Source organism: Athene cunicularia, assembly GCF_003259725.1.
Source record: "Athene cunicularia isolate RWA chromosome Z unlocalized genomic scaffold, athCun1 chrZ_part1, whole genome shotgun sequence".
Taxonomy (NCBI): Eukaryota; Metazoa; Chordata; class Aves; order Strigiformes; family Strigidae; genus Athene; species Athene cunicularia.
Genome location: NW_020799142.1, coordinates 10,945,636 through 10,959,275, shown reverse-complemented (window position 1 = coordinate 10,959,275; position 13,640 = coordinate 10,945,636). Strand labels below are relative to the sequence as shown.

Here is a 13,640-nt window from a genome sequence, read left to right as displayed (position 1 = left end):
AATGGTTAGACTAGATGATCTTAAGGAACTTTTCCAACCTAAATGGCTTTATCATTCTAAATGTACAGTTGTCTCTTCTTGGCAGTGAATATAGTCAGCAGTTCAGGTTGACACTTAAGGGGTTGTGAGTGATTGAATGTTTTCACATTTCGTGGTAACTATGCTCCATGTCTCGGATGATTAATAGAATTTGAAACAACAGTTCTTGCACACCAAGAATCCTTCAGGGTTTTATCTTTCAATTTCCTGGCTCTTCTACATAGTACTTTGCTTTCCTTTCTGTGGTCATGTGCAAATCTTGCAGTATTATATATTCTCTTTGTCTTAGTAAGGCCCTTGTGACTACAAATTCTGACTAATTGGGACTTCATCAACTTGATTTTAATGAATTTCCATTCATTAAACTTATTTCCCTGTGTGTCATCATCATCCTTTGTCTGGAACATAATTGTTTCATACCAGATCTCAACAGATATGAGAGAAGAGGAATATTCTAAGATTGCAATAAAATACATGACTATGAAAAAAAACAACATTAATACTTCTGCTATGGGAGTATGAAGAAAGTGATTCAATATAAAAACTCTTAACGGGATTTAAATTAAACATGTTTTCATAAGAGGCATGTTTCTTTATGATTATTTGGAACTTTACTCCAAGTATGTTTGTAACCGACAATACTTTTTTTAAAAATAAAGGTCAGAAATGTGAGAGCTCAAGCTGTTTCTTTGCAACAGTGATTAATGAGTTAAATACAATTTCAACTCTTTATTCTTGTTCAGTTCAATAATACTGATGTGCGTGCCTGTTAACAGTCGAGGCAGAGATACTGAAGACTGAATCAATGAAGATTGAATTATCCTCTTTCTGTTAGAGGAAGCTTCTTCAGTGCAGGGTAGAGGTACACTGAAATCAGGGATTCTGCTTTCAAGTTGTCCTGTAGACAAGGGAAGGAATTCAGTTATCAGTACTCTTGATTTATCATTCTCAGTTTTTAGTTTAGAAGGGTGACTGCCACAAAGATGTATAGACAGAGAAGTAAACAAACTAAATCACTTTGGTTGCTGTTGCATAAGAAATCTAAGAGCTTGTTAGGGATTCTGTAGAACACTGAGAGCACTGTTGAGATGAAGTAATAAAAATGAGAGGAAATGTGAAGGGGAGTTTAATTTTCAGTATGTTTTGAAATGGTGATAAACCCAGAATGAAAGACAATTTTTATTTATTAACTTCTTTCCTCCCTTCCCCCTCCTCTGTCTTTACTGAAGACACTTTGATGGGCTCTTTCACTACACATGAGTTTTGACCAAGGCATGAAACAAAGGTTTGAAGTTATCCTTGCCTTGTTTTCTGAAGACCTATTAAATAAAGCTCTCTTTTCATATCTAGCTATTCTTCCATTTACTTTTGATTGCTTTGCTAGTGCCAGCTAAAATTAAAAAGATACATTTTTCTCAAAAGTAACTGTATTTTTAAAAATCAGCAGTTGCCTGTATGACTTAAATAATCCTCTTAAAACTGTTGCGTAGAGTTAGATATTCCTTAAAATAGTTGGAGAGAGACTTGAGAGAAAGACAAGCAGAGTTATTGGTAAGGTTCCTGATTGGTACCAGCCAGCCCATTTTTATTTGAATAACTCCAGCTAGCCTTAGTAATGCTCTTTGTCTTAGTTGGATGTTATGGTGACAAAGGGAGATGGAAGAATTTAGGAGAGCAAGGACACGTACTTGGATATAACAAGTTGCAGAAGTCAATAGCTTTTTTTAAAAAAAAAAAGTTTTGTAATGTTGAGTACTCTCAATATTGATAATCCAGACCATGGCTTCTAAGATCTGACATTCTGTTTTTATCTAATTCTGATGGTTTCCATCTTATTTTTCTTGACGTTTGTGGACTTTATAATGCTAATTAAATATAACCATAATGAAACACTTAAAATCTATTCTTTATTCATTTTTGATACACATCAAAAATCTTAAGGTTTGTTTTAGTTTATCTTGTTTACATAATCAGATATATTAATTTATATAATTTTATTTAGGCCTCTGGAGTAAAAGAAAGGCCTAGTTTACTAATATCTCAAACTGTAATGAACTCTTTCAGTGTGTTGGGTTGTTTCTTTTAGTGACATTTTGCTGATAATTCATAACTTTATTTGAACAGGTCAAGGATTTGTACTTCATCAGAGAAGGCCCGGCTCAGAATACATAACCTTTTAACCATATAATTTCTTCTGTGATTTGCTGTTTTCACAGATAATTTATATATTGCTAGAGACAGAAGAATGCACATGATTTGCATTAAGTTTTCAAAGAAGAGGAAGTTTTGAACAACTGACTTCTCAGAAATGTCAAGTTTAAATCATGAAGTTCAAAAAATACCAATATTCTTACCTAATCTAGTTTATATAATATTATCAAAGATATTTCATTTAGAAGTTCATCTTATTTCTAAAGAAATTTTGAATATATTGTTAAGCTCTTTTTCATGTAGGTACATTTACTGCTTTGAGCGAACTGTGGTAGAATAGTCAATAGCTTTTTTTAAAATAGTGTATAAATCTTGCATGAAAATTGTGGTGTTGTATGTTACTTCCTTAATGAGTAAAACCAGTTAATTCACATATTTTGTGTATGTTTTTGTCTTTTGGTAGGATGATGAGGTGGTGGAAGAATATAGTGAAAATAATTTTTATGAATCTGAAGAAGAACAGAAAGAAAAGGATCAGAAAGTGAAAAACATCTATACTATGGACCCAGATCACAGACTGCTGTTAAGAAATACAAAGCCCTTGCTTCAAAGCCGAAATGCTGCTGTATGACTAATTTCTTTTTTATTAAAATGCTAAACTACTAAATATCTATACCTCTAGAATATTTAAGATTGAAAAGTAAAAACTACACCTCATAAAAGTGGTGATAATACTCTCTAATAACTTGCAGAAGTACAGTAATTCTTTTTGAAATCAATTTAGCTTCTGAGTAAAACATCTGAACTGAATGTGCTATGTGCTCCATATGAAGGACAAACAAAATACTAGAGAAAATATGAGAACATTCGAATCCAACTTCTGTCGCATGTGATGACTATACCACAGCTAGATTTTAATGCTTAAGTTCTCAGCAACTAGGATGGCACGAATTGTCAGTGTTTATGGTACAGATTCAGAAAGGAAATCAGTTTTTACTGAATCATTAAGTTGTGCTTTTGTTTGAGTCTCACATTTTAAAAGGAAACGATTGTATGCCTAAATTCTTTGTCAATCCCAGTCAGATTTTTAGTATTGGTACCTTGGAAGCGTTCAAGGATAGATATGACATCATGAGTGTAGTATGCTTTGCAGTATTTCCATGATTAAGATGCCAGTAACTTTTTAGAACTGGAAAAAGCCACGCTGATGGTGAATCATTGTGCTCTTACTCAGATCACAGAACTTTATTTTTACCCTCAGTTTATCCTGTTAATCAAGACTAGTTGTCTTTGGGAAGAGACTTTGAGTGATAATGAATATTTATATAATTGCAAAAATAATTACTGCACTGTGATGATTAAGTCACCTCTCAACCTGTTCTTGATAAGCTAAACAGACCAGGTTTTTGTTTCTCCCTAGAACCTATTTGTAGATTCTGAATAATGTCTTCCTCTTTTCAAAACCGCTTATAATCTGCCAGCAGACTTTGGAAAAGAATTGAATACAGTTTTACAATGATAATTCTGTTAGAACACAGCCTTTTGCTAAAATCTATGTTCAGTGTCTACACGATATTAACTCATCTTGTGAAAAGGACAAGTGTGTTAGATACGTTTGCCATCACACTGCACTGAGAACAGGTTCCATTGCTTATTTTCCACATTCAGTAGGTAATTTTCTAAATATGATACTGATTCTCATGTTTATTGAAAGCTTGAAAAAAAAAAAAGTATGGGTTTTAAGTTGCTTCTGTCTCACTCTTCAGCTTTTTGCTAGCCAGGATGTTGGGATGCAGCCCTGTGGTTTTTACTTTGTTACATTTGAGGCTTTAGAATTTGCCAGTAAAGGCAGCTGTCATTTTATAAATTGCATAATAGGGTAATAGAATTAAAGATTTTAAGTGGAAACCAAATAATAGGTAATACTAAACCTGTATTTAATACAAACAAAAGCACAAAATTTGCAGAAGTTTTAAACAGTATTTCCTCATTACTTTGTACAGCTGATGCTAGCAATACTGACTTACTAAGGATGATATCAGCATGTTTACAATTTGAATTACCTACATTTTTTTTCTCTCCGTTCCTTTTCCTCTTTCTATACATTATAGTGTACAATAAATGTAGGAGGAAGGAGAAGTACTTAATTAGCTCTGATTTTAGAAACAAAATTATCTTTTTCTGATGTTTTTCCCCCGATCTGCATTGTTGATTTCAAAGAACATGGGTATGCACTTTGCTTTCTGAAGAAGAGTGAGTTGGTAGTTCTGCAGGTCTGAAGCAAATGTGATAGATATGTATGACAATTTAAAGTTAACATGCTGTTCTGAATGTTTTGTTAGGTGGTAATGGCAGTTGCACAACTTTACTGGCATTTGGCACCAAAATCTGAAGCTAGTACTGTTTCGAAGTCATTGGTGCGTTTACTCCGTAGTAATAGGTAAGTCAAGACTGTACTTTATGTTGCTATGTCTACTTTTTGGTGACAGTTTTTTGTACATACTTCTTTAGCCATAGTGATGAGGATATAACTATTGCACTTTCAGAGTTTCATTTTAAAATCATTCTGTAATAGCTTTTACTTACTTTTAATGATTCTCATTTATTAATTCCATCATTTTCAGTATCACATCCAGTGATTATTAAGTATTGTGTTTCATTCATAATTATTACTTTCATTCTGAGAAGAGTCATGGCTGCCTAGTTAGCATACAGATAGAGGCAGTACTAACTAGTTTGTTTAGTCTTGATATTTTTCATTTTTGAAAGTTATTGGAAATTTAAGTATATTGGAGTTTCTTACTGTCTCGCTAGGCACTAAAGTCTTCAGATGTGTATTTTCTTGCACTTTATACTGAAGACTTCTTGTAGTCAGAGAAATGAAGCAACATATTTGTTAAAATACCACTTGATACTGCTGGATCCCCTATGTTTCCTTAAACCTTGGACTGCTTTTAAGAACCAAGTTTGTTTCATTCAGGAGATGTAATTCTGACTTTTTCATCTTCAGTGTAACCTTGTCGACTTTCCTGTGAAGGATCTCACTGGCCATGAGTTTCATAAGATTGATAATACTATTTTTTTCTTTGTGTTTGATAGTTTTGACATATTATGCCAATATTTGCTGCATAAAAGTGGAGTTTTTTCCCCTAAGCTTTTAGATTTTGAACTTCCATGTATCTTGTGTGAAGAGCCTTGAAGGGGTGTTAGGAGACACAATATTAAGATGTTTTCAGAATAACTTTATGGTATTTTACACTAAAACTTTGTTGTGAAAATGGTTCATTTTTTAAAGTTTAGCACACCAAACAGACAAAAGCTTTATTAAAAATAGCACTTTTGTTGTGTCGTGACAAGATTACTCATCTTAGATGGGCTTTAACTTTTCTAAGCCCAGTCACCACAGAGCTCTTTCTCTGTAACATTCTGCAGCTCACCCATGGCTAATGTCTCTACCATTTAAGTTAGTAAAGAACTAAAAACAGGCTTGGTAGACTATTCATGCTTTTATTTCAGGTAAAAATGAATCACTGTTACGTTTGTGTTTGGTTTTATAGTACAATATGCTTCCCATTCTCTTTATACAAAGACAAGTAAAATGACTAAAGCAGTTTGGCGTATGTACAGGTAATGTAGAGAACTAAACTCATACAGGTTGAAAGGATTATTTTTGCATATCATTTTACTGCTCATTTATACGCAGATTTCATCAAAAGAGAAGTCGCATCTTTCCTGTACCTCAACTACTTCCTAAAATGGCACTAGTCTTCTGATTTTCTTATGTTGAATGGCTTGTCTATTCTCTGTTACCAATCTGTGTGAAACACTTTTGCTATTACAGCCAGTTTGAAATAAGCTTTGGCTGTTTGCCCTTGAAGTTATGTGTCTATGGCCTTTAAATTAATGTCAAATACAGTATAATCTATTTAGGGTGAGAGTGCCTGGAAGAGCATTTCATAGCAATTTCCAGTCTTTGTTCATCATGTGTAGCCATGTACCATTGTAAGAATTACATAAAAATAGGTTTAAAAGATACGAAGTACTTCTCTATTATTACTTTTCTTAGTAAGCAACAGCTGTAATTACCAGAGGGCTATTAGACAGTTTTGAATAAGAGGAGATAATGGATGTGATGATTTCTCTATTAGGATGTGATTTGCATCATGAAAGAATTTGAGCACTCATGGTTCAGAAAAATTGCATGTAAATGATTTCTTAGTTTTTAAGCAATTGGTGGCAGAAACTCTGTAGTTTAAAAGCTTTAGACTAGTACACAGATTTCTTTTTGCTCACTCCTGCTGAGGCTTTTAAACTAATATATTAATGATGAGAATATCCTCCAAACATGTTTAATGTTTCTGTGTTTAGAATATTACATAATTCTGTTGTCTGTACCTTGCGAAAGTCTATTATGTTAAAGTACTGCTTTTTGATAGATGCTTATTCCTTCCAGCGTATACTCATGTCACAGGAGACTTTGGTCCTTTTTAAGAATTTTTAGTAAATTTTTTTAAGACCAAAAAAGTCGTGACAATTCCTGCTAGTTTAGGAATTAGCTTTCTTGTAACTAATGCAGTTATTTCCACACTACAGATAAAGCCCATGCGTTTTTGTTCTCAGCTGTGTCATCCATCCTGCAGTGTTCAAGTTTCAAGGTGGTCGAAGAAATGTTAAGGTTTTTATGAGCTATTTCTGGATGTGCCAGAATGTTGATGTTTTAAGTGAATTTTTGCTTTAAACAAAGACCCGAGGTCTACAAGGAGAATTGCACCATTGCACTGATGTCAGTGATTTTTTTTCATATTGAAGTTTTTAAAAATGAGAGCCTGGTTTCATCATGCATCTTCCTGTGAAGCAGATGATGAAATTGTAGCAGTTGGCAATAATCTTTTTCTGTCTGTGTTTGTGCCAAGTCAAATGTCTAACTAACTTTGGATTCAAATAGAATTGGACTTTCTTTGCCATATTGCATTATTCTATGTATCTGTAATTTTGCAGAATAATTCTTGGTTTTCTTTTCAAATTCTAGGGAGGTGCAGTATATTGTTCTGCAGAACATTGCCACTATGTCAATTCAGAGGAAGGTATACCCTATTTAGCATTTTCTAAACCCCATTTTACATGATACACAGGCGAGCTACTTAAATATGTTCTGCTTTTCAGGGCATGTTTGAACCTTATCTGAAGAGTTTCTATGTTAGATCAACTGATCCAACAATGATCAAAACACTGAAGGTGAGCTTAAAAGCAAATTCATCTGTATACTGCTAGACAAATCTCTTTGCAACAGGAAGGTAAAATTTTCTGGCACTGATATGACACGCATTATTCTGTATTGTTCCTTTTTTTTCACTAAAAAGTGTAGAGTTGTGGCTTTTAGTTAAGTCCACGAGTGTCCTTCAGGGTTTTCAGGCTATCTGAGAGTTCTCTTGTTACTGTAATGTAGATGGCAGATGGGCTGTTTTTTCCACTACAGCTTTTGGTACCTGTTAGTGATAGAGACCATTACTGGTTTAATCTAACCGGCCATTCAAACATTTAGAGTTAGGCTGTTTTCATGGGAGGAAGAATATCTTAAATGAAGAGAAATGAAATCAAGATTTTGATACATTTAGCTTAAAAAGAGTTAAAATTTGTTTCCATGAGTGAAAGGGGACAGTGTTGAGTCCCAAATTCCCTTTGAAGTCAGCATTTGACATGAGAATACTTGAGGCTTTCTTCAAGGCCACTTCTCAATGCATGTTTTACGCTGTCTTTCTGGTTTCTATATTCTTTAGCAGATGTGAAATCCTTGATGAAGGAATAGCTAAAAAACTACTATGTACCTCATGTTTTGCTTTAGATAGTCATAGACACCTCGGTTTAGGAGAGGAAGGTAAAGGTTTCTTAAAGACACATTATTGTTTCTGTATTTTCATTTTACATCCATGTTGCACTGTCATTTAAATGTGCAGAGTGATGCAGTCCAAGATGGCTATGCCCAACCCATTATATTTTTATTAGTCCAACATTAAGTAAACTTGAGGCAGTTGTAGGAAAAAAGATCTTCCCCACGTTTAATGATTATGAAAACTGTCAGGAATACTAGTAAGACACAGTGTTACGCAGGAAAAGTCACTTATGAAACAATTGAAAGTTGATATATTTAAATTGCCATATCAATTGATATGATAATACAATGGTGAAGGGTGGAGAAGTAGAAATGTGGGTTTTTCTTTCATTGTCTCAGTTCTTTCTTGATGTCTGAAAAATGTAGAAAAATTACACTGTTACATACATAAGAGAAACTTGTGCTTTTCTCTACCTCCTATACATGTAGTTCCATCCTGTCTGCTTTAAAATAGGAGAATGAGACCTACTGCAGTATTTAAATTGTAGGAGCACCCTGGAATTCATCTGCTGCACTGTTTAGATTTCTGTTTTGTTCTCTGTTTCTTTACCAGCACAAAGTCTGCTTTTTCGGTCACTGCTTAGCATTGAGCTTATATTTTCATGGAGTTATCCATTTTAACCACAGATTGTCAGTTATAATTAGTAGTAATCAGCTCAGAGCATACCATGTTCTGTAAAGTTAAGGTTTTTCCCCAATTGTGAATGTTACTTTACATTTATCTGTGTTGAATTTTTTTTTTTGCCATTTTATCAACCAGTCACCTAATATTTGGAGTTTTCATGCAGCTTTTCTTATTCAGCCTTTGTTGATATGCTGAATATCTGAATATGCAGAAATATGCTGAAAAGCAAAAGACCAACAGATATATTTGTGGGATTCCACTGATGGCCTTCCTGTACTGTAAAATAGTATCTTCTTTCTTCCTGCCTATTCCTATCTTTTATTTATCCACTTGCTTTGTATGCTATGCTAGGTATGTAGCTTTAAGAGCAGTTGGTGACAGGTCTTACCAAATTGCTTCTGAAGTACTGCTGGACTGTATCAATTAAGTGTCCTTGTCTGTGTGCATCCAACTCAAGAAATACCAACAGATTTCTGAGGCATGACTTCCTTTAAAGAGACAAGAGTTGTCTTTTTCTTCAGTTTATCTCATTCAAATTGTACTGGAATCGTTTCTTCTTCAAAGTTAAAACAACCTGCAAGCATAGCATCTTAACAATATATACCAAGTGTTGTATATCATCTTCTTGTTCACCAGGAGCAAAGAAGAGGCCTTTCAGGGTCTTGATGTTATTGATGTTAAGATTTGAGAAGTCATAGATGCAACTGTTGCTCTCCTAAGTTCTTTTATTGCAGTTCATCTGAATATAATGGACACTTTTATTTCTCCCCAGCTGCAGTTGTGACTTCCATTATTTCTTCTTACAGTGTCATATAGTTCTTATACACTAAGGCCTGTTGTATAACATTGGAAACTATGCTGCCAGAAGTATTTCAAGGCCATATAATATGCAATGCAACACTAAAGCTAGAGCTCTTAGAAAATGAATCACTGAACCCTAGAGTCCTGCTTTGAAAACCTTGCGTGTACTTGCAAGGAGAATTCCTCCTAAGTGTAATGCTGCTATCTGAAATCTGGTATACTTTATTGAATTCTAAATGATATTTTTAGTAGTAGTGTCATTTTTTTTTTTATATACAATGGAAGTATAGTGTTTATGTGTACTATTTATAATATTATACTTTTGATAAAATATATGTTCTGTTTTTTTCTTGTAGCTTGAAATCTTGACAAATTTAGCAAATGAAGCCAACATATCAACTCTGCTTCGAGAGTTTCAGGTTTGTGCAAAACCATATTCTTTTTATATGAAATACTCTCTGTTGGCCTATTGCCGTTATTGGTTTCATCTAGATTCTTAGTCTTCAATTTTTCAAGTTAAAGTCTTTTCCAGGATAAAATATTCTCAGAATGAAAATCAAACTGTCTCATATCATAATGGATAATGGAGCTTTTTATATGTGGAAAGGAGTTTCAATGTTTGTTTCTCACTCTCCTTCCAGCTACAAAAAAAAAAAAAAGTGATGAAAGAAACTCAACCATTCAAAATTCTTTAAACCAAATTCTAGCAACTTGACTGACAGTGTAAGTCACTGGATTATAGGTCTTAATTTTAGCAATATTTGCCCATTATCATTTATTGTTAAACCTCATTTCTTTAAGTCATTTGATGAAATAGTATTACCTCCAATATCTGTATATGTGTCAGCAAGATGTTCTGCCTATGTTGTGAAACAGTGTCTGTCCTTTCTTTCTGCTTTGCTTATGACATCTATTTCCATTACTTCAGTTCTCTTGCTGGATTTCTCTGAAAGGTACTGGTTCTCAGGCAGGTAGGTTTTTCAGTTTCACAGATGCTCCCGGTTAAATGAACTGAAATCTCTCTGGAGAGAGCTCATCAACTCTTCCAACCTTGCACACAAACTAATTGCTGGTTTTGGGTTTTTGCCCCCTGCCCCAAGCTTTCTTGAAATCAGAGGTTTGCATGGCCATTGGTGACCAAAGCTGGCAAGAAAATGTCATCTGAAAGTGTCAATGAGTTAAAAAATTTCTAACTTCTAATGTGCAATGTAACTTTCTAGATTTTATTTATTACACAGATGTCTCTCTTACAACGGTAATATGGTAAGTCTTTGGTTGACAAGACTTATGTATTGACTAATGAAAATCCTGTTTTCTTAGACTTACGTGAAAAGCCAAGATAAACAGTTTGCTGCAGCTACAATTCAGGCTATAGGCAGATGTGCAACTAACATCACCGAAGTGACTGACACGTGCCTTAACGGCCTCGTATGTTTGCTGTCCAACAGAGATGGTAAGCTAAATGTTCTGTTTGTTTTCTGAGTAGCAGTGTCATGAAACATTTTCTTAATGAGAACCACACAGAGCAGATGACATTAAAAAATACATAGGAGTTGGCTTTTGTAAGAACTGACATGACTGGATAAAAATAGTGGTTCTGTTGCTTCTTGTTTGAAGCACTTCAGTAGGCTCTCATAATCACTGGGTACTTTTTTTTCTCTTTTGTTAGTGAAATTAATTCCTTGTGGCCTGCAATTACATGTTTACCTGTTTCATAATTATGGCATTTTGAGAATAAAAGTGTGCTGTTGTGATTCTCATAGATGACAGTAGTTTTACTGTTAAATATTTAGTTGCATCAAAACAGTTAGCCTGTAGAGGGTGCTAAAAGCTTGGAATGTTTTTTTTTTTCCCCGTGCATCAATACCTAACTGAAAAAAACATATTAAATAGTTTAGGGTAAATGGCCCCAAATTTGGCTTAATTTTGTAATCTAGACTTCTGTTATTTTTATATAGTGAAATAGAGTTGTAAGTCACTAAGGGACAGATAAAGTCAAATAGGATATAGCAGCACTGTAATTCAATACCTGATAATAGTGTATATTCTTACCAGTTACCAATGAATATTGCACAAAAGAAGTCAATAAGAGAATCAGAAAATTATTACAAAATGTACAGTCTACATGAATATGGTTAGATATTGGAAATAGAGTTAAGAAAGATGTACTTAAAAATAATAATTTCAGGGAGGAAGTAAAGCATAGCTTTGGTGTGATCTGGAATAATTAGAAATGTTCAGAGAACATGAGTGAGATCTACTTTAGGCTTTGAAAAGGAACATTAATTCCCCTCCATATCTATTGGACTTATTTTTCATGGTAAGCCTAAGAAGGCCTTTATTAGGGACATCACTTTGGCAGCACATAATCATCCTGTGACCTACTGATACACTCACAGCTTTTTCTTCTTGGATTATGAGCTATGAGTCTTCCTTCTCTTCCACTTCACCTTGTATCAGAAATTCCTGAGATGGCTCAGTGTACAGCTTGGTAGGTTTAATATATGCAACATTAATTTCCTAGTGCTCCAGACCTTATGTTCCTTTATGCTTTTCTGATTATCAGCTGTGTTTTAAAATATCTTCCTATATTGTGTTAGAGGGTCAAGTCTGCAAAATGCACCTTTTCGTATTACATTCAGCAATGACCATATTAAAAGAACAAGCTTTGAAGCTTGTTCTTGATTCTGCTTAATTCTACTAGCAATCTATCTCTAGGCCAGTAGGCTCCTTTCAGCATGTACAAATCCCCACTTTTTGTCTTAAATAATGTAATCAAACTTAAGAATACTGAGTTTGTTACTTAATAATCCTTCGTTCTGTTTTCTTGCTTTGTTTTTGCTAAGCCTGGACCGAGCTAAGAAGAAAAGGCTTTTTTTCTTTTATCATAGCTTCTCAATTTAATACTTTCTTCAAAGTAATTCCATATATATATATATATATATATATATATATATATACACACACACACACACATGCATGTGCATGTATACAAAGGTCTGTCTCAACAAGATTACTTTTCTTGACTGTTTCTAAGTAGTTGTCTAGCAAATAAAATTATCATCTTCTGCTTACTGTTCTGAAAGAGTGCAAAGGATATATTGAGGATCTTTTAAACCTGGCAGCTGGCAAATTGCTTTACCATAGCTGCAGTGTCTTTATTCCTTCTTTCAAGGAATGAATAGAATGGCATAATTGACATGGTACCGTTCCTCAGGTGGCAGGAAATTACCAATAGTCACAGTTTACTGAATATAACAGTTTGGGGCATGGTAAGGGAGAAAAAAAGAGATTTAGCATAAGTAGCAGACTAGATTTAAGAGTTTTGGTTAATCTTGCTTTCCTCCAACTTTCACCCTTAAAGTGTGCAAGCAGTCTGTTTGCTGTGCTACTTCTTCCATGGCTCTTTGAAGCCTGGAAGCAGTTCTGCTGCCTTTGCATATCGTGAAGCCCAAACTGGTAAGTCCAGCAGGGTCTGAGGTCCCTGAAAGCAGAGTTGGCTCTACTTTCTCTGAACTGTTTTCTTATGGGGAATTCACTTGAGTGTGGAATAGACATGACCAAATTAACTCAACCAAATCAAAATAGAATCTTGAAGAATGAGCTTGTGGCAAAATTACTTTTTAATTCTGTTCTCTTGTTCTGGAAGGGCCTTTGCTATAGGTACAACCCAATAGCCAAGATACCTTGGCTGTGTCTGGCACAGGAGCTGTGCTGTTAATCATTCTGGAACTTGGGTGCTGACAGGCAGAGTGTCCTTATGTAAAACAATCTCTTCAGAAGTCAATCAGGTCCAGCTGGAATAACTCTTCACAGAGCTCTTTGAGTGTCTTATCATTGAACTTTCTAGTTTCTGTATATGGTTCTGTGATTCAAATAGGGTTTTTTACCATAGCCCCCAGCTTCCCTGAGTAGGGGAAATTGGAGTTTAAACAAGACAGTCATAAATACACAAAGAAAATTTCAAGAGCAGTTCTCAACTGTTTCTAGAGGGCTGAGAATTATCTTTGTTCATCATCTGCTGAAGGAAATACAAAAAGAAGTTACTTGGGCTCTTCAGTGTGATGTTTGGCATTTGACTGATACCTTTCCTTTAAGCAATTGCCTTGATAATTTCAACTGACCGCTAGTGCC

The 13,640-nt window shown here is 34.4% G+C and overlaps 1 protein-coding gene across 4 annotated transcripts in view; it reads left to right on the top strand.

The window, feature by feature from the left end:
- The window catches only part of AP3B1 (adaptor related protein complex 3 subunit beta 1), a 150,842-nt gene that overhangs the window by 50,121 nt on the left and 87,081 nt on the right, over nucleotides 1-13,640 (top strand). For all 4 annotated transcript variants that reach the window (XM_026865898.1, XM_026865895.1, XM_026865896.1 and 1 more), the window contains exons 8-13: nucleotides 2,654-2,815; nucleotides 4,533-4,630; nucleotides 7,220-7,274; nucleotides 7,354-7,425; nucleotides 9,863-9,925; nucleotides 10,827-10,959. In XM_026865898.1, coding sequence (XP_026721699.1) covers nucleotides 2,654-2,815; nucleotides 4,533-4,630; nucleotides 7,220-7,274; nucleotides 7,354-7,425; nucleotides 9,863-9,925; nucleotides 10,827-10,959 — 583 coding nt within the window. The remainder of the gene's footprint in view (nucleotides 1-2,653; nucleotides 2,816-4,532; nucleotides 4,631-7,219; nucleotides 7,275-7,353; nucleotides 7,426-9,862; nucleotides 9,926-10,826; nucleotides 10,960-13,640) is intronic.